The sequence below is a fragment of the Penicillium alfredii genome (genome assembly GCF_028826965.1).
Source record: "Penicillium alfredii strain IBT 34128 chromosome Unknown utg000004l_segment0_segment0, whole genome shotgun sequence".
Taxonomy (NCBI): Eukaryota; Fungi; Ascomycota; class Eurotiomycetes; order Eurotiales; family Aspergillaceae; genus Penicillium; species Penicillium alfredii.
This window is the reverse complement of record NW_026622701.1, coordinates 4,379,017-4,397,314: the sequence shown is the minus strand read 5'-3', so window position 1 is coordinate 4,397,314 and position 18,298 is coordinate 4,379,017. Positions and strand designations below refer to the sequence as shown.

At 52.2% G+C, this 18,298-nt stretch overlaps 9 protein-coding genes across 9 annotated transcripts; 5 read left to right on the top strand and 4 right to left on the bottom strand.

The window, feature by feature from the left end:
* Positions 1 to 568: 568 nt before the first annotated feature.
* On the top strand, positions 569 to 2,470 carry NUU61_003341 (uncharacterized protein; the record flags this gene model as incomplete). The annotated part of the gene is made up of 1 exon (XM_056653923.1): positions 569 to 2,470. One exon carries the CDS (start codon positions 569 to 571, stop codon positions 2,468 to 2,470), a length of 1,902 nt encoding a protein of 633 aa, XP_056514990.1.
* A 278-nt stretch (positions 2,471 to 2,748) lies between these two features.
* NUU61_003340 (aldo/keto reductase family protein) lies at positions 2,749 to 3,894 on the bottom strand (the record flags this gene model as incomplete). Its single annotated transcript, XM_056653922.1, has 6 exons — positions 2,749 to 2,901; positions 2,970 to 3,339; positions 3,402 to 3,583; positions 3,634 to 3,691; positions 3,741 to 3,751; positions 3,820 to 3,894. The coding sequence occupies 6 exons, from the start codon at positions 3,892 to 3,894 to the stop codon at positions 2,749 to 2,751; spliced, it is 849 nt and encodes a 282-aa protein (XP_056514989.1).
* A 1,523-nt stretch (positions 3,895 to 5,417) lies between these two features.
* NUU61_003339 (slipin family protein) lies at positions 5,418 to 6,644 on the top strand (the record flags this gene model as incomplete). Its single annotated transcript, XM_056653921.1, has 4 exons — positions 5,418 to 5,601; positions 5,678 to 5,795; positions 5,855 to 6,347; positions 6,402 to 6,644. The coding sequence occupies 4 exons, from the start codon at positions 5,418 to 5,420 to the stop codon at positions 6,642 to 6,644; spliced, it is 1,038 nt and encodes a 345-aa protein (XP_056514988.1).
* Positions 6,645 to 7,130: 486 nt separating this feature from the next.
* On the bottom strand, positions 7,131 to 9,089 carry NUU61_003338 (uncharacterized protein; the record flags this gene model as incomplete). Its single annotated transcript, XM_056653920.1, has 2 exons — positions 7,131 to 8,588; positions 8,901 to 9,089. The coding sequence occupies 2 exons, from the start codon at positions 9,087 to 9,089 to the stop codon at positions 7,131 to 7,133; spliced, it is 1,647 nt and encodes a 548-aa protein (XP_056514987.1).
* A 421-nt stretch (positions 9,090 to 9,510) lies between these two features.
* NUU61_003337 (uncharacterized protein) lies at positions 9,511 to 10,623 on the top strand (the record flags this gene model as incomplete). The annotated part of the gene is made up of 1 exon (XM_056653919.1): positions 9,511 to 10,623. One exon carries the CDS (start codon positions 9,511 to 9,513, stop codon positions 10,621 to 10,623), a length of 1,113 nt encoding a protein of 370 aa, XP_056514986.1.
* Positions 10,624 to 10,930: 307 nt separating this feature from the next.
* Positions 10,931 to 13,311, top strand: NUU61_003336 (glycosyltransferase domain-containing protein; the record flags this gene model as incomplete). The annotated part of the gene is made up of 2 exons (XM_056653918.1): positions 10,931 to 11,101; positions 11,221 to 13,311. 2 exons carry the CDS (start codon positions 10,931 to 10,933, stop codon positions 13,309 to 13,311), a joined length of 2,262 nt encoding a protein of 753 aa, XP_056514985.1.
* A 600-nt stretch (positions 13,312 to 13,911) lies between these two features.
* Positions 13,912 to 14,860, bottom strand: NUU61_003335 (uncharacterized protein; the record flags this gene model as incomplete). Its single annotated transcript, XM_056653917.1, has 3 exons — positions 13,912 to 14,556; positions 14,635 to 14,787; positions 14,855 to 14,860. The coding sequence occupies 3 exons, from the start codon at positions 14,858 to 14,860 to the stop codon at positions 13,912 to 13,914; spliced, it is 804 nt and encodes a 267-aa protein (XP_056514984.1).
* Positions 14,861 to 15,783: 923 nt separating this feature from the next.
* NUU61_003334 (uncharacterized protein) lies at positions 15,784 to 17,450 on the top strand (the record flags this gene model as incomplete). Its single annotated transcript, XM_056653916.1, has 5 exons — positions 15,784 to 15,795; positions 15,897 to 16,325; positions 16,404 to 16,746; positions 16,802 to 17,172; positions 17,232 to 17,450. 5 exons carry the CDS (start codon positions 15,784 to 15,786, stop codon positions 17,448 to 17,450), a joined length of 1,374 nt encoding a protein of 457 aa, XP_056514983.1.
* Positions 17,451 to 17,471: 21 nt separating this feature from the next.
* On the bottom strand, positions 17,472 to 18,228 carry NUU61_003333 (kinase domain-containing protein; the record flags this gene model as incomplete). Its single annotated transcript, XM_056653915.1, has 3 exons — positions 17,472 to 17,642; positions 17,663 to 17,890; positions 17,962 to 18,228. Coding segments are annotated over 3 exons (666 nt in total), but the record flags the coding sequence as incomplete, so codon positions are not given.
* Between the last annotated feature and the right edge of the window lie 70 nt (positions 18,229 to 18,298).

Sequence of the window (18,298 nt, the reverse complement as noted above, 5' to 3'; positions counted from 1 at the left end):
AATCCCAGTCTTGTCATTTTGTTCTTCTTTCCTAGAAGTTTTCTCTTTTCTTTATTCTTTGTTTCACAATGAATGTATCATCTTTTTAGTATTGACTTTTTGATCTTGTTTCTACTCATTGAGACTAATGATTCAAGCTGCCAGTCTGGCTGTGCCTTGGAATGATCCTTATTGCCATGCTTAACAATGAAGCAACCAAATGACCCTAATAGTCAGTCAATATACAACAATTCGTATTAGATCATTTCTGAGTCCGCGAGGGATTCATTTTGTAAATTCGAGGAGGGATGAGTCGTCGCTGGACATGCGCCAAAACGGGATACATTAGTTTACCACACTTCCTTCGTTTACATTTGACACCTTCGCATGACATCCCCTCTTCCTCTTCCCATCTTCCTGTCATTCCTTCAATAACATTCTTTTGTTCGTGTTCCTTGATCATTTTGTATCTCTTGAGACCACACGTTCTGTGATTTTCACGGCTTTCATCCCTCCCGCACACCCAAACAAACCCAGCTGTCCCCAGTCCGATCCTTCACAAGATACCTCACTCATCGCTGACTCCATTATGGACGAATTCCACTCTATCCTGAGCACTGCCCTGTTCCGATTGGGGACGGGACAGCATGCGGAGGGCTATGAGAATGGATATAGTCTGGAGTCACGTGAGGAACATGATACCCTAACTCGCTGCAACGAAGTCATGAGACAAGTCATCCATGGAGCTCTGTTCTTCCAAGGAAGAGACCTCCAGCTTATGGCTGAGCTCTATGTGGAGTGTCAGGCAAATGGAAAGAAATGTCCCATTGAAGCCTGCCATCTCCTTCGAAATGCCCTCCTCCCCTTCGCAACAGAATCGGTTCTCGAGGAGCTTGTTGAATCCAAATACTTGGTCGTGACGGAACGGTACCACCGTCAGATCTCAGAGCTGGTCCTGGATGGTGCTGCTCGTCGGCTGGGGCGTCTGGTCCGCAAGGATCCCGAGGCTGACTATCAAGTCAGCTATGATAAGGCATACGACCCAGAGAGTGAGGTCGGCTTTTCTGCTTGTGACCGCGTGCTCCCATCCATCGAGGATGAGGAGATTTCCGACTCCGGCCCCAGGGATGGGATTAGTTCGCCTGCCAGCGTGGTTGTTGGCGACCGGGGCATTGCTGCCTCGGCCGAACTGAGTTTTGACCGAGAGTCCTCGCAGAGGGTCCCTGCCTCGGGCCGCCACAAGAAGTCAGCGCGCAGCAAGAAGAAACTCAGTTCAAAGCAAAAGAGATACGAGACTTCTTGCTCTCTCTCGAGCTCCGACTCAAAGCGCAACGAGCAACAGCTGTTCCGACCGGTCCCGAGTCGAGAACAACGAAAGCTGGCCAATGACTTCCCCATCGACGGGACGACGGATGAGAATGGGATCGCCCAGCCCGCTGCAGCAAGTGGAAAGACTGCGAAGGCGAAGCCCACGACCTTGACTCCTAAGGGAATCCGGGATATCGCACGCAGCGGGGACACCAAGATGATGAAGCAGCACGGCGAGGTCTTCTACACGACCACCGTGCTTGCGTACCAGATCAAGTGGCCCTACGCCTGGACCATCTTGGAAAGAAACAGAGGCAGATTCAAGGTCTCTGACGACGTTCTCAACCGGGTTCTTCCCAAATGGAAGGAAATCATCGAGGCCCATGAGCTCCTGGCCACCGACACACCTGCTCCGCTATCCCGATCTCAGTCCCGGGTGTCTCGGGAGATATTCGCCGACGAGGAAGCTTCCGACAAGGAGAACCTCTACAAAGGCCCTGTTGCTGATTTTGCACCTCTCCAAGAGCTTGGGACTGGAGACTTTACCACGCAAACCATCACGAGCAATCTCGACCAGCTGAACCGGTCCATGGAAAGACTGATTGCCATCACCGAAAAGTCTGTGGCCACCAATGAAATGGTCGTCCAGGCTCTTCGAGACTTCCTCAATGCACCGGCTGTATCTTGCAGTCGAGAAAAGGCAAGCCAGATCCTAGAACTTTCTCCTGTCATCAAAGAAGAGAGTTCTCCCAGTTTTGGCCCTATGTCCCGATACATACGGCTGGGCAAAGACGGTCCTCTGACATTGAATTCCCCTCGCCTTGGAAAGTTCAGTGCCCCGCGGTCTTGTTCGTCAATCACCCCTGGGCCTCGAGAACTCGAAAGGACGGAGACTGAGTCTCGCAATGAACAGCGGGGGTTGTTGTTGTTCGGGTATGACAACGGAGTCAGGCCCAATGTCCGGACCAGCCAGTATGGTTCTATTACACTGCAATCACGAGCTCCTTCCTTTGAGTCTACATCCTCGAAGAACCGCCCCACGAAGACTACTAAGTCCAGCCGCACTTGGTTGACGGATCCCCACGATGAGGTTTCGGGTGCATCCTCCAGGGCAGCTTCGAAGACTCCAATGGATTTTCGTCGATATGAGACCCGGAGTGGGAAGCTCTTCGACAAGATGTAAAGCCAATAAGAGAGATGTAATGATCGTTGAAGAGAATCGGGATTCACTGAGACGAGGGCTTGCCCGTTGCCTTTCCCCCCCCGGTTCAATGTAATGATTGCTCCTGTTGAGACTGACGGTCTGTGAGAAGATATGGGATTGTAAAATTTCTTTCTCTATTGTAGTTATCACTTTGAATTGAGCGAGCTGTGAATTTTGTGTGAGCCGCTTCATAGATAAGGTGCTTCTTTCCAAGTAATTTGATTTCATGCCTAAATACACTCTCATCCCAAGATGCTTTAGTCCACATCGACAGTCGGGTCCCAGTCCGTGGGCGAGTATTCACCCGTATCCAACAACTCCATATCCTCAGCCGACAATTCAAAGTCAAATACATCAATATTCTCCCGGATGCGTTGCGGCGTAGCAGACTTGGGCAGAGGCACGAATCCCTGATTGAATCGGTATATTAGCGACACTACCTAGCCACATTATGTCCAGGAGCGCGGTATTTACTCACCATCTGCAAGCTCCACCGAATCAACACCTGCGCCGGCGACTTGCCATACTTCTTCCCAATCGCCTGCAGCACCGGTTCGCGGAATCGGCTACCATGCGCTAGCGGCGAGTATGCCTCCACAATGATCTTGCGCTGCTGCAGCCACGAAACGATATCCGAGTGGTCCAGCCACGGGTGCAGCTCATACTGCCCGACTGAGATCTCGCCGCCGCCACCGCCGCGGATGTACTCGTCCAGCTCTTCGAGGTGGTGGAGGCCGTAGTTGGAGACGCCTATCGACTTGACTTTTCCTGCTTTCTGGGCTTCGACCAGTGCGTCCCACGATCCTAGACGGGCTTCTTTGCCGCCGTAGGGGGCATGTATCAGGATTCTGGAATTCGGCTATTAGTCTGCCATTGACTTTTTTTTTTTGGCGGTATGGTGGTAGCGTACAGATCAAAGTATTCCTGCGCTGCTTCCCGCAGACTCGAGTCAATGGATCTCCTCGTGCGCTCGTATCCCATGGATCCGGGAGGGATCTTGGTGGTGAAGAAGAGCTCAGAGCGTTCGAGTCCGGAATTTTTGATCGCCTGGCCGCAGGGCTTCTCATTGCGGTACATAATGGCTGAATCAACCTGGTGGGGAGGCATTAGAGACGTTCCGAGATGGCATGATTGAGGCATACATGGCGGAATCCGACGTTGAAGGCTTCTCGGGTGGCTTTCTCGGTCGAGGATGCGGGACTGTGTCGGTCAGAAGAAATCAATGAATATAAAGACCATCGGCACGCACATCATATAAACCTGTTGTACCGAACATAAGTCAGTAAGTAGTTGCTCGCGGCTGGTTCTGGGTTCTATGGGATACTCACCCCATACCCGAGGATTGGGATCTCATGGCCTGACAGCAGTCGATATTTGGCTTGGAGGGTTTGTTTGACGGCCATTTTGTGTAATGTGGTACTGCGTCGATATTGGAAGAAAACAGAAGTGATGCGGTCGACAAACGTGACGGCCGACGCGATGAGATCATAAGTGGGGTGGGGTCAGCGATGGCTGCAGTCAGCAATAGGAATAGAACCAGAAGACGAGAGGCAGTAAATATTGGCATGATTGAGAATATAATTCAATCTGAAATATTATGCTGTTAGGATTCAAGGTCGAGCTGCATAACCAAGGGTATGGCTTTATCTATAGTCGATGAACATGAAATTAAATTCGATCAAACAAAAAGAGTTGATTACCATGTCAATCAAAGTTCTAACTTAAGGGTGATTGAAGACATGTTTAGGAAAGAAAAAAATAATGCAAAAAGAAATGCATCATCCGTGAATCGAACACGGGCCTCGTCGATGGCAACGACGAATTCTACCACTAGACCAATGATGCTATGCTTATGAAAAGGGGCCGCAAAATGGCCCTATCAAAGTATATGGTTAGTTTTCAAGGCGTACCATAACCCAAGTCGTTTAATCCCAAATTGGTCCCATCCTACTTGAAATACTTGGACAGAATATACTATACCTTGGCAGATGTTGAGAGGCGTAACGATGCCGAAAAGGATTCTGCTAACAGTATAATGACGAGACTACTGAAATACAGTGAAAGGACGGAGTAAGAGGGTTGGGCGAGAGAGGGTAAAGATGGTCGGGGCCATCTCCAGGTCAAAATGACCCTTTGGTCACCTGACCGCCACAATCGTACCGCATGACCTGATGCAAACGGAACTCGGCATGCATTGGCACAGCCCCGGTCCGTGGGCCATTTGTCGGGGCCGCATTAGCCAATCGTTCATTCAGCGTATACGAGGATATATAACCTTGGACCCGCGGACTATTGTAGTCGACGTCAGACCTCCAAGCCAACCATAACCACACAGCCTGTAGATTACCCGCACATTGTCGCTCCCAACCACGGGTTCTACCGTGGCTATGGCCCATGTGAGGCTCTTTGGAATATTCTATTCGAGGTTTTTTTTTCCACCCCCGGGCGGCCACTGGAAAACATCTGGAAGGCTTAAGGCCTAAGGCTGACGTGCTGGCCATGACGGATGCCCAGACATGCCGTGCTGTTGGCAGCCGATCGGCGAGAATGCCTCAGAAGAGTCGAGGAATCGGAATAGAAGTACATCTAAACATTGCATCGCTCAGTCATTCCGGGGGTATACTTGAAAGGGTATGCATGAGGAAATAATAATAACAGAAAAGAGTGAAGCTTGGAATAGGAAAACGGTGAATCGCAGCAAATGTGGAGGCAGGTGGAGATGCTTCCAGGGACTCAGCCTTGGAGAGGCTGAGGACTGCCAGGGTTAATGGCCCCACTGCGGAGGAGCTTTGTTTATTACTTAAAACACCCATCCCCCCCCCTCAGGCAGCCCTCTCAGGCACACTTTGGCAACTCATCTTTCATTGCCATCTTGACTTTGCATCCATCCCACCTATTTGGAACTACTATCCATCAGCTCTACACTATGTCACAGAATGGCACCGGCAAGGCTCCTGTCCAGAACCCAGAGGACTCAGCCCACGCGGCCCACCAACGGGGCCTGGTCAAAGTCCAACCTGCTCGCCTGGGTGATCTTCAGCCCAAATACGCCCAGAAAATCCAGCATGACGATGAGAATCCCGATGCGCACGGCTGGTATGCGCGACTGAGTATGTACCACGTCCCGCTGTCCTCTTTGCTTCCTCCTTTTCGACAGGCCTGACTGATACTGATCTACTCTCATAGTCCACAGCCTGGGCGAATGTATCGGCTTCTGCGGCGCGATCCCCTGCTGCATCTGCTGCCCCAACCCCTTCAAGCCGGTCGACCAAGGCCAGGTCGGCCTGGTATCGCGATTTGGACGGTTCGTAACGATCGCATGAAGGACCTGGTGATTGATTCTAACGTTTTTCTACCATTTAGCTTTGAGCGATCGATCGATCCCGGTCTGGTCAAGGTGAACCCGCTGAGTGAGAACTTGATCACGGTGGATGTCAAGATCCAGATCGTCGAAGTGCCGCGCCAGGTTTGCATGACCAAGGACAATGTCACGCTCAATCTCAGCTCGGTCATCTACTACGCAGTTGTTTCACCACACAAGACCGCCTTTGGAATTGCAAATGTCAAGCAGGCGCTCGTTGAGCGCACCCAGACTACGCTGCGCCATGTCATCGGCGCCCGCGTGCTGCAGGACGTGATCGAGCGCCGCGAGGAGATTGCGCAGTCGACCTCGGAGATCATCGAGGGTGTCGCGGCCGACTGGGGTGTGCAGGTCGAGTCCATGCTCATCAAGGACATCATTTTCAGCAACGACCTGCAGGACTCGCTCTCCATGGCGGCCCAGTCTAAGCGGATTGGTGAAAGCAAGGTCATCGCTGCTCGTGCTGAGGTCGAGTCGGCCAAACTGATGCGCCAGGTACGATTCCACTTCTCTATTACTGTATTGCATAGCTTTCGCTGACCCATTTAGGCTGCCGATATCCTCTCCTCTGCCCCTGCCATGCAGATCCGCTACCTCGAGGCTATGCAGGCTATGGCCAAGACCGCCAACAGCAAGGTCATTTTCCTGCCTGCCACGAACCAGACCGTCCAGCAGCAGCTGTCCGCGGCCGACAGTGCCGGCGAGGGTCCCAGCAGATACGGCAACCAGTCGGAGCAGCCCGATGACGGCTTCCAGCGTGCGATGAACGCGCGCGTCGTCGAGGACATTTAGATGCCCCAAGAATAGTTATGAAGGGGTCACGACGCCGTCCGCGGCAGTTTTCTTTTCTATGAGGATATGACATTATCCTTCGACTTGTGATTTATCTTGTGCTTCTTGCTTCTCCTCGGGGAGGACATTGCTCTGCCAGCTCGATCTCGCTCTGCTGGTCGGCGCATACCTACTGACTCCCCCTTTTTTGTTATATTTTCGATTATGGCTGAATGCGCTTGGATGACGATACCCACCTTCTTTGACTTTACTGTATGGCTTAGTATTTGCCTTGCTTTTAATGAATAGTGTCTTTGAATCAATTCGTATCATATTGTATTTTCCCGGATGCTTGCCTTTTCTAGCTCTATTGGGCCCTGTCACCTGGTATGTAGCTCGGATAGATGACGCTACACACGACTGACATGTGGTGCGGGTATATGCAATTATTCAATTCGCTCCTTGAACCAAATCTCCTTCCACCAGACTCTTTGAAGAAGTCCCCCATCACACCTTATACCAACGACTCACCCATTCCGCATCCAGACCATGCGGCTTCGTCATCAAAAGGATCGGCAAGGAGCCAGGCCCAAACTCATTTTCCTCAAACATCAGCGAATTATGGATACGATGACGCTCCGCGACAGTCCTCTCCTCGACCGCAAGAGACGCCACAGGCGCCTCCTCCAATCCCACAATCAACTCGGCGGCGCGCAAATACCGCGTCTTATTCCACATGCCCTCGCGCGTCGGATACCGATCCAGCGCGCGCATCGCCCTCCGACGGATGAGCGGATGCCGACATTTATGCGCAGCCCACCAGAGCGCGGGAACCACATCCGCATCGAGGGTGAATTGGTGGGCGGCGAGCTTGGAGTTGGGTGCGGCGCTGAGCGCGACAATCTGCTCGGAGGCCGACACGGCGACGTCGAAGTCGGCGAAGTGGTTGTCGTAGCTGGACTCTTCGCGCGTGACGCAGTTGAGAAGCCAGAGCCGCATGATATGGTACTCGGTTACGAGTACGAGCGGGGCGCGCGGATCGCTGATGCCTGCGCTCTTGGCTGGCTTGGCTCGAAGGATTTCGAAGGCGGCGTGCCACTCGCTGAAGTCTTCGGCTAGGTCGCGCTGCATCTGTAGTTGTCTTTGGTGTTCGGGCTCTGGCGTCCTCTCTCTCATGAACCCGACCACGCGCGTAAAGGCTACGGCACGGTTCACTAAATTGGAGAGAGAGTCGCGTGCCTGGCTGATATTTTCGAGTGTCACACTCGCATTTGATGATGATGATGGCTTCTCTGTGGTAATGTCTAAGGCGAGGGTGGGCCGACCAAACAGCGAGACCTGGGTGTTGAGCCGCGAGAACAACTGGCACAGTTCTCGGTCGATGTTGTTGCGAATGATGGGCCGGCCATTTCGCTGCCGCTCCGAGAGAATCTGCACGCCGCCCTGGACGTGGTCTAGGGCTCGCTGGTTGTTTAATTGGAGCATCTCGAAACACACGAATAGCAGGCATGTGATGAGCATCAATTCCACGCCCACCTCCTGTGCGCTGCCCAGCTGTCCCAGGAAATCCCGAATGGCTTTGTTGTATTGCTGCAGGGCGAAATGCTCCGGCTCGCTCGATCCATTCGACAACACCAGCACACGTCGCTCGTACAGCGCACCCACGGCTGCAACCGCATGCCGGATGGTGGAGTTCTGGTGGCTCAGCTGCGGGAGGAACTGGGACCAAACGTCCGAGTGGAAAACCCCCGATATGGCCTCGGTGACCTGCGTGCAGAAGAAATGCACATATTGACGCTCCTCACGGGTTCCCGGGACGAGCACGATGCGCTGGTCTGGGTTGATGTTCCAAGTGCGGCGCGGGATGGCCCTGTCGATCTCACTGCGTAACTCTGTCTGAGAAGCGTCGGTATAGCCGTCGCATTTGCGACCGGAGCGAGTGCATTGGCTGCACGCTGGCTTTTGCTCGCTGCATTTTACGTGTCGGATTCTGGCCGAGTCAGGGGAATGAGCAGGATCAAATGAAGTGTTTCTCTGTGGCAGACGTACTTGCAGGTTTTGCACCCTTTTCTGGATTTCGGCTTGCTTGCTCTTCGAAGCATTGTTATAAGGAAGATGCTTTCGAATCACACACAAATTATGGATGAACGCGCCCGGGGGTCATTGACACTGCCTCTCTTTATATTCGAAAATGCTGTAGATTTTCAGCCTCAAGCTTATCCGTGATGCAGTGCCTCCCGCAGGATCGACTCTGGGGCTGAAGTATCGTGAACTCACCCCCCCCAAAGTTGGCTTGGGCCTAAGGAGACTCGCATTCGAGTTTTCGTGAAAATGCACCGGCCCGGCAAAGAACAGTCTGTAGACCAATGTCACGAGGGTTGTTCCAATGTTGACTTCGGAACACTTCAGTTCTCGACAGTTGAATGCTGTCGAAGGGGCATCAGACCCACGCCTGAGACCGGGCATGATCATCGCATAGCCGCAGCCCTGTGAAGCGGCGCGTTGGGGGCTGCAGGGAACCTTGGAAGGGCGAAGATAGCGCTAACTGTGATGCCAACACATTTGCATCGCCACTTTTCATGGCCACACTGTCCTGTAGTGGTAACTGTAGTTGTCATCGGGTCTGGGTTGGATGTAACAGGCGACATCTTGCCAAGAGGGAGACAAAGGGTTCAGTATTGAAGCGGATTGTTGAGGTTGAGAGCCACATTGTAAGCCGTACCAATTAGGCTGCCACCATGCACCCATAGATCTTCCAAGCCTTCTTCTCGCCATCAAAACCCCATCCCCAATTGAACCTGTCTTGAAGGCGGTGAACAACCAAAGCTCGGGGGTTCACTAGCGAAGCTCAGGCAGCCTCCATTGAATTCCCAGCGCAGACCAGCCCATGGCCTCCCAGACCTACAGCTCGACAGCCCGCGCTGTCAAACCCCCATTGTCCACCCCTCGCCCCGAGACAACCCGCAATTTCGCCGACCCGGACTTCGACCCAGCCGACTTTCTCAATGAGTCGCTCTCCCCGCTGACCGTGGCAGCGTCGCAGCCCAATGCCTCACGAGCGCCGGGCTCCGTGCCCCTGACCGAGCTGTCCGCGCAGGTCCAGTCTTTGCTTTCAACGATCAGCGCCCAGAATGTGCGTCTCTCGACTACGTTGTCCCAGCTCACCGATGAGATTCTCCGCAGTGGCGGCCGTCTGGCTTACGAGGTGGAAGTGCTACGCGGCGAAACGATTGGGCTGTCTGAAACTTTGACCGACGTTCTGCGTGAGGACATTGCCAAGTTTGTCCCGGAGCCCTCGGCTGCCCCCGTGGCTGTTTCTACTGGCCGCGAGACCGAACAGACTCACGACTTGAAAGACACTGCGACATCGATACCCATAGAGGAAGGAGAGGATACAGATACAGATACAGAGGTGGAAGAGAACCCGGAGAAGCAGGAGGTCAAGAAGACGGAACAAAAGGAGAACGCGGTCGCGCCCGACCCCGAATACATCACCAACCTGCGCACATTGAACCAGGTACGGTCGCGACTGGAGGATGTCGTGCAGACCTTTGGCACTGCGATGGAATGGCCTCTGCCGCCGTCGGAGGTCTCCTTCTCGTCGTCATTCATCTCTGTCTCGGGCCCTGACCGCGACACGACCGGCCACAACCACGAGGAGAAGGGCCAGGAAATCATGAAGAAGCTACGCACCGAAGTGTCGGAGTTACTAGAGAGTGAGGGCGGTGGCTGGGCTGGTTTGGAGGCTGCCAGTGGTCGCGTGGAGACTCTACGAATTCTCTCTACGGTTTGGAAGGGATCGGCCGAGGAGAAGGCGCGCGGTCGGTTTGTGGACAGTTTGGCCAAGATGTTGGATGATCGGCGCCGCACGCTGGAACAGACCGCGGACCCCCAGCGTGGCCCCCGCCCGAGGTCTGAGCAAAGACGGGATAGCGACAGTGGTGGCGGGGGATTGTTTCGCAATCTCCAACGGCTGCGCGAGGAAATGTACCTCGAGTGAGCATGACCTGCCGATGACGGCGACATAAGCATCAATTCCTGAATTCGACGGGATGATCACATCATCCCCTGTAAATCCTTGGGAAATATGCCCTGAAACCAGTCCCCTAATTATAACTAAGCATTTTCCGCCCGACTTGCCAAGTGTATTGGGGCCGCAACCAGGGCGATCTGCATCTCCACTCATTGCGTATTTTCCGCGTGGCCTCTTTCCCCTGGAATTGACTCGTGGGACTTGCAAAATGTCCCTCTTCTGTTCAATTAACTCTGTGATCTGATCTTTGCGATCGATCCCGTTGCTCTCCGCCATGCCGTCGACCGGCGCCTCATTGCCGTTGTTCAATGAGGCCCAATCCTCTCCGGCAAGCATCCTGCGGGCAATCTGCCATCCTCGTCCACGAAACTCGAGAGCCAAGGGAATCATACTGGCCGTGGTGACATTCGTCGTAATTTTTGTTCTGCATAACCCTTCATCGAACGTGAGTTGAAAGATCGCCCGGCTTGCTTGCCGCCTTGGCTACGAACATACCGCGATCGCCCGCGCGCAGAAACAAGGAGCAACACGCCCCCCGGTCAAATAACTGACTTTTCGTTTCAGACATCCGAGCCCGATTACTGGGCCAAGTTTCCCTCGCGACCTCCCTTGTCCGAACGTCCTGAAGATGTCGAAGTTGCTGTACCTCGGCGGCTCGACGTGCACTCCAAAGATACCCTTCCTCACGATCCGCACAAGCCTAACCCGCAACTCCATGTCTTGGTCCCGGCGCCTGAAAGCTCCCGCGAAGTCTGTCGAACGTTGGCGTCTGCCATGATTCTGGAATACCCGCCCCCGACGTTAATTGGCTACGGCCGCGGCAAGACTGATGGGAGCGAGCATGAGCGTACGGTGGATCGGATCACGCGCATGCGCGACTATCTTCGAGACAGCAGCACTGTCCACGACCGGGATTTTGTGTTGGTAGCCGAAAATGTCTACTTCCAGTTGCCGCCGTCAGTGCTGGTGCAGCGATTCCAGAGCATTCTCCGCGAGAAAAACTTGAGACAGCAAAGATTCTATGGATTCGCACCAGGGCATAAATCCAAGGATAGCACCAAGGATGATGCCAAGAGTGGCGCCTCGGCGCCCCTGCCAAAGTACGGCCAGCGCGTGCTGTTCGGTGCCAGCAAGGTCTGTTCCTTCGAGCTGTGGGACGACCCTGGCTGCATTTCGGTTCCGCCGTCGACGCTCCCCCCGGATGTTCATGGCTGGGAGACCGATGAGGAACCTAAAATGCGCTTCGGAAAGATTGACCATCGCCCAACCGGAGTCTTAAATCGACCGCGATGGATGACCTCCGGAACCATCATGGGCCAGGTAGCTGATGTGCGACTAATCCTCGACGAAATTCTCTGGCAGATCGAACAGCCTCTCATGAATGACAACCAGCACCAGGCTCTGACGCGGATGTACGGGCGGCAAGAAGTCGTGCGGGAGCTGGAGCGCCGGCGCACCACGAACCGGTTTACGGGCTGGCTGTATAAGCAGTTGGGGATGACCAATCCCGTCAACATCTCGGGGATCAACGTCCAACTGGAGACGGGGCATCGGTACGAATACGGGATGACCGTCGACTTCGAGTCGCAGATCTTCTACAACCAGAACATGACCCACGAGGACATCAACTGGTTCCAATTCCACAACAAAACAGTGCCCGGCCGCGAGCAGCAGAAGCTCGGTATTCCGCGGGAGAGTCCTATATTCCTCCCGGAAGAGATCGAAGCCCTGCACGACCCATTCCTGCAGTACAACGCCGTGAACCAGGAAACCGTGCGACCGACTTACGACCCGGAGCTCGACTATCTGCCGAGTCCCGGCAACAACACCTGGTCCAAGGTCCCCTTCCTGACCAACCTTCGCGCGGGCACGATCCCGGCGGTTATCCACATGAACGGGGACCCCGCATGGCGTGACGACTGGTGGCGGCGAATGTGGTTCTGGCCGTGGGGGCGAGCCCTACTTCGCAAATACGTGCGATTCGCGCACGGCTCCGAGGCTTCGCAGTCCTCAATGCAGGGTGGCCAGGGGTGGTGGGACATGCGCGGCGGCCGTGGCGGCATCTGGACCGACCAGAGCAACTGGATTGCTCTCTCGGACGTGTGCAACGGTCATGAACACTCCCTCTTTGAGGACAACCGGGGTCCGTGGGCGAAAGAGAAGGGCGATCCGGATGCGCCGGTCTATAATCAGTTTGGTACGATGGTTTTTGGCAAGGAGCAAAAGGAAGGAGAGACCAAACAAGAAGAGACGGAGGAAGGCGAGACGGAGGAAGGCGAGACGGAGAAAAGCGAGACAAAGGAAGGACAGACGAAGGAAGAACAGACGAAGGAAGAACAGACGAAGGAAGAACAGACGAAGGAAGAACAGACGAAGAAAGGACAGACGAATGAAGGCGAGACGGATGAAAGCGAGAAAAAGAAAGGACAGACGAAGGAAGGTCAGACGAAGGAAGAACAGACGAAGAAAGGACAGACGAATGAAGGCGAGACGGATGAAAGCGAGAAAAAGAAAGGACAGACGAAGGAAGGTCAGACGAAGGAAGAACAGACGAAGAAAGGACAGACGAATGAAGGCGAGAAAAAGAAAGGACAGATGAAGGAAGGACGGGCGAATGAAGGCGAGTCGGATGAAGAAGAGAAAAACGACGGTTGATCACCCTCGCCATTTCTCTCTTGTGTCAACACCAATACCTCCACGCCTCGAGCTGGATTCATGGGTAGGGTCACTGCCAACGCTCTGCCCGATTGATCGACCTGACTGTCTACTGCCTGGCTGCCTGATTGATCTCCTATACGACTGTAGGGGTTTCCAACGGATCTATGACAGACTGCATTGATCCATACTTGAACTTGGACACACGATCGTGCCATGCTTTGGGAAGAGATGCCAATCAGGATCGGATCATATCCTGTCGAGTACCAGAATCAGTCTTGTTTTCTTTTGTTTTCTTTGATTTTTTTTTAGATACCAGGGCGGTTGTTACATGGCCGAGCATGACATCGCAGCTGCGTTGCATGACCACGGCTGCTCCGGCGTTTGGCTTGAGTTTCTGGCGGTTGTATACTAGGTCTGGAGCTGGATGAGATGCCCCTGCTGTTGAACGGTGTACATAGAATCGAACTCCTATCATGAAGCATTTTGAATATCCGAGAATGTCGGGACTGTAGTTTATGCTTAACACTGAAGAAGATAATTGGGGAAAAGGGAGAATAGAAGAAACCTCTTCAACCCCATATGACCACAGATTAATGACTATGAAGACTCATAATCCCCAGCCAGCGTCTCCCTTACAATCGCCAAAACAGCCTCAACATCCTCATTAGCAAGCCTCTCCTCGCGCTCCTCAATCACCGTATCCAGCAGCGCCAACGGCCCATAGTCATCCGCCTCTCCTTCAGGCTCCACCTCTTCTCCTCCGCCCTCTCGTCCCCCTTCTTCTTCTGGACCGCCATTTGCCGCCTCCGTCCCATTCGCCATGTGCTCCTCATAATCCGCCTCCATCTGCCCATCCCCATTAACCCCCTCGGCTCCAGCACGGTCTGCCTCGTCCGCAGCCTCGTCACTGCGATTCATCCCGATCCCCAGGTTCAGGATCATCACGACCTCGGCCTTGGTTAGGCCGTAGGGCTGCAATCGGGTGACAAGATCGCGGAGGGCGCGGTCCATGGGGGTGGGTTCGGAGGAGGGCGGCGGGGGGAGGGTGGAGACATCTGGATCGGTGTTGAAGGCATTGGAAGAAGTATTGGTGTTGGTGTGGGCGGTATTATTATTATTAGTATTGGCAGTGTTTATTGTCCCCGTCATGGCCTCTTGGGACCGCGACTGTGACGAGGGGCGCGCTGTGTAGCGGGGGTATTTGAGGAGGTAGGGCGAGAGGCGGGCGACATAATTGTGGATCTGTGGATGGACAGTGAGCTATGCTTTTCCTTTCTTTTCTTTTGTCTTTCCTGTACAAGTCTTCAAGAATAGACTCACTTCTTTGACTACTGTATTGTGATCGCGCAGATCCGGGCTCGGCACCCAGTTTCGGGGCTTCGATGGCGGATTCGGGGGTCGGCGCGGGGGATTGGCGTCGAGGTAGGCCAGGACCTCGACGTTGGTGAGAACGGCTGATTGGGGGTCAATGATCTATATCAATGAGAATAAGTCAGAAGAAGCACTTTCTGTCTTGCCTTTAGAGAATATGCATACGTACCTTCATGGCGTTGAGGCGATGTGCATAGAGAGGATGAAGATGCTAAGGAAATTTGTGGATTTGCCGGCAGAACTGGGCGGTGTAACAGCAGGTGCAGATGGCGGAGATGTTGAGCAATTAGGGCTTCACAAGAGACTTGTAGGATTTCTACTTGGAGAGAAAAAAAAAAGGGGGCTCTCACGTCAAGCGTTACGTTTTAGAGTTCAAGTCAAAATCAGTTTTTAAGTTTTGGGTTTAATTTAGTTTTAATTTTTATGGTTGCCCTGCCAAGGTTGGATTCGCGACAAGACCTGTGGGTGCTAAAATACCAACCTTAGTTTCATGAAGAGAAGCGGCTCCTGTGCATTTAATACCTCGATAAGAATTCGGTCTCTATATAGGGCCTTTTTTTTTTTACCTGAAGGATTTTATTCTTTTACGACATAACCCCGATCCTCATACTAACAATATTTGCTTGTGAAGCCAACTATAGGGGTTGTTCATAGTTACACAACTTGAGAGGTCAGTGGTCTCCCTACCTCCGATGTTGTTTTAGGCTCCCTGTAATTGCACACCCTAGTACTATATTAGAAAGGTAATACATATACTATACAAGATAATACTACACTAGAAAAAAAACTAATTCTTATTATTTACCTTATTAATCAGGCATAAACTGATCCTCTTATTATATTCTAAATATAATTAGAGTGTGTGAGTGGAAGGATTTGGGTGTGTGATAAAAGGGAGCTTGTTTTATTCTACTCCGTAAGGTTTTAGAAAACTTCCGAAGAAACTGTATTTCGGGTTTTGTTGGGTAAAAAAAAAAATAAAAAAAAAAATAAAAAAATAAAAGACTTGGGGGCCGGGGCGATGCTATAATGTTTTAAGAGTAGATAGGTATCCACTGAGAAGATAGAAGATAGACATAGCCATTGTCTTTGCCCACCATGCGAGCCGGAGTCCATTCATTCGTCTGCTTATTAGTGACTTCCCTCGTCTTTTTTGGACTGGCTCAGGCCAATACATCAAAACCAGAACCTTACTTTATCCGGACTAAAAGACACACCCCCGGGAGAAGTTCGACCAACTTGTGGACGAGATCGATGGGAATGAAGGCACGCAGATTGCATTCAAGAATCTGAGCCACTACAGCTACATAACCAATCTCACCGACACTCAAGTGAATGAAATCCGAAAGAAAGATTTCATTCTTCTTGTGGCGCCACGATTCCTGGGGCAACATGAGAAACGCTGGGAGAGCTTTCCAAACAGCTCAAACAGCTCGGACGACTTTTTAACTTCTCATGACAGGTCCTTGCTCGAGCCTAGAGTGACGGTGAGTGGACGCTCTCTCATTGAGCAACAGCGGTTGATTTCCTTCAATCGAATGGGCCAACCTCCGTTATCAGCCAAGTACAAGCGCGATGACAGCGAAGGCCAAAATGTCCGGCTGTTTATGATGGACAGCGGCTTTAACTTGGAAATCCCGGTATGCCAACACTGGCTTCCTCCCCCTCCAATACAACCATGCTGATGTGTTTTTTCTTTTTCGAATGTGACTCGATAGGAACTCAGAGATCGTCCGGGCCCAATCAAAACATACGTCGTCCCCAATCACAGGTTCCCTCAGGAACACCTGGGGCTAAAAATCAAGCGGAACAGCATCAAGGACCGGGGCAACCATGGCACTATGATGGCCATTGCAGCCGGAGGTAGAACAATTGGGATTGTTCCTAAGTCAGATCTCGAGTTGGTCAAGATGTGCGCCGACTACGACGATCGGCGTGGCGGGTCCAAAATTTTGTTTACTGTGGAAGGATATCAAAATGCCGTGGACTATGTGATGGATCGGATTGAGGAGATAAAAGGAAGAGACCGGGCGGCAAAGATTGTGGTCAACTTTTCGGGCAGTAAGTGATACTCTCAAAGACAAAAGGAGAAGAAGAAAATCTGACCTCGTTATAGGCCCACAGCGATACAGCGACCCCGAGGAGCACGAAAACGCTCGTATAATTTGGAAGGATTTCATCGAGGTGCTGGCAGAACACGGGGTTTTATTCGTCGTCTCTGCCGGAAACGACGGCCGCAGAGGATTGACCTTGGCCCATGGGTATATCACGTCTCTTGGGACGTCACAAAACAACGTCGTAACCGTGGGGGGTGTGCTCGCCGATGGGTCCCCGTACATGGATACCACGCCCGAGTATACGGGCCACCCACAGGGAGGGTCACTGAGTCTTTACGGTCCTGTGATTGTCGACATCAGAGACAACACTGGGAGGTTTGTGACTGGGCCGAATAGAAACAAAGGGACGAGTATTGGGTCTGCAATAACAGTAAGTAGCTCTTTTCACTGCCATTATGATTATTCTTCGGTGCACTAACAGGCTGACAGGCTGCCCTGCTTGTTTATTTCCTCGGCATCGATCCGTGCAATGCTGATCCAGAATATGCGGATCTCGAAAGAAAACTTTACCGTGGTGGGATCCCTTCGGCTTCCAAGTTGAAGAGATACGCTATTGAGAGCTCGTTCAAACGAACCAATGTTCACCCACCTCCTGGCCTGCCGAACCTCAATGCAATCTATAACATGGCCCGGGGGAGAGTGTATTAGAATCTTCGCATGCCATATCGGTCAAGCTGTTGACCTTGCTTGGAACAGTGGCTGCATCAAAAACCCATCATAGACGAGCTCCTCTGCAGTAGGTCGCTCCTCGGGCAGCCAGCGGAATATTCTCCGCAAGAAAGTTAGAAAAAGTTCTTTGTTTTCGCCCCAAAATTGGCGCTCTCTTATTTCCAACGATTTCTCTGGTATGGGAACGGAACCTTTCCAGTTTCCCTATAAGAAGAATACCAGATTAGAATCCAAAGATTGCACAGGTAACAGGTAAAGGAAATACCTTTGTTGTCCCAGTATTGAAGGGCTTTTTCACTCCGTCGAAGAAATTCAGGATGGAGAGACACCATTTCCGCCAGGTGCTGTTCGTCACTGAGGATATAGTCTTTCTTTGCGTACAATAAATGGCTGCTTTCCGCCAAATCCCAAGACTGGGTCTGTTAGCTTGCAGATTCCTGATTAAGGTATTGTATAATTAGGAATATAAGAGAATAAAGACCCAACATACCATTGTCCCAACAGACCAGATATCAACCTTACAATTCCACTGCATATCCAAGATCACTTCCGGTACACGGTAAATGCCCGGCATGATATCACCTCGGTGCTTATAGTTTCCGACTCTAGCCTCGCCGAGATCAGAAAGGACAGGTAACCCTGTGCTGATAGGCATTGGTCGAGAGTAGTAGATATGACGATCAGCCAGAACCTTTCTAGCAATTGGTCGCTGCATTTCATCTTCTTCAATTTGAGGGAATAGAAGGATCCGCAATTCCTTGGTGAATGTTATTTGACGAGATATTTACAGTTGCGTTAGCCGATCTTGCACCTTCTAGGTTGCTCAC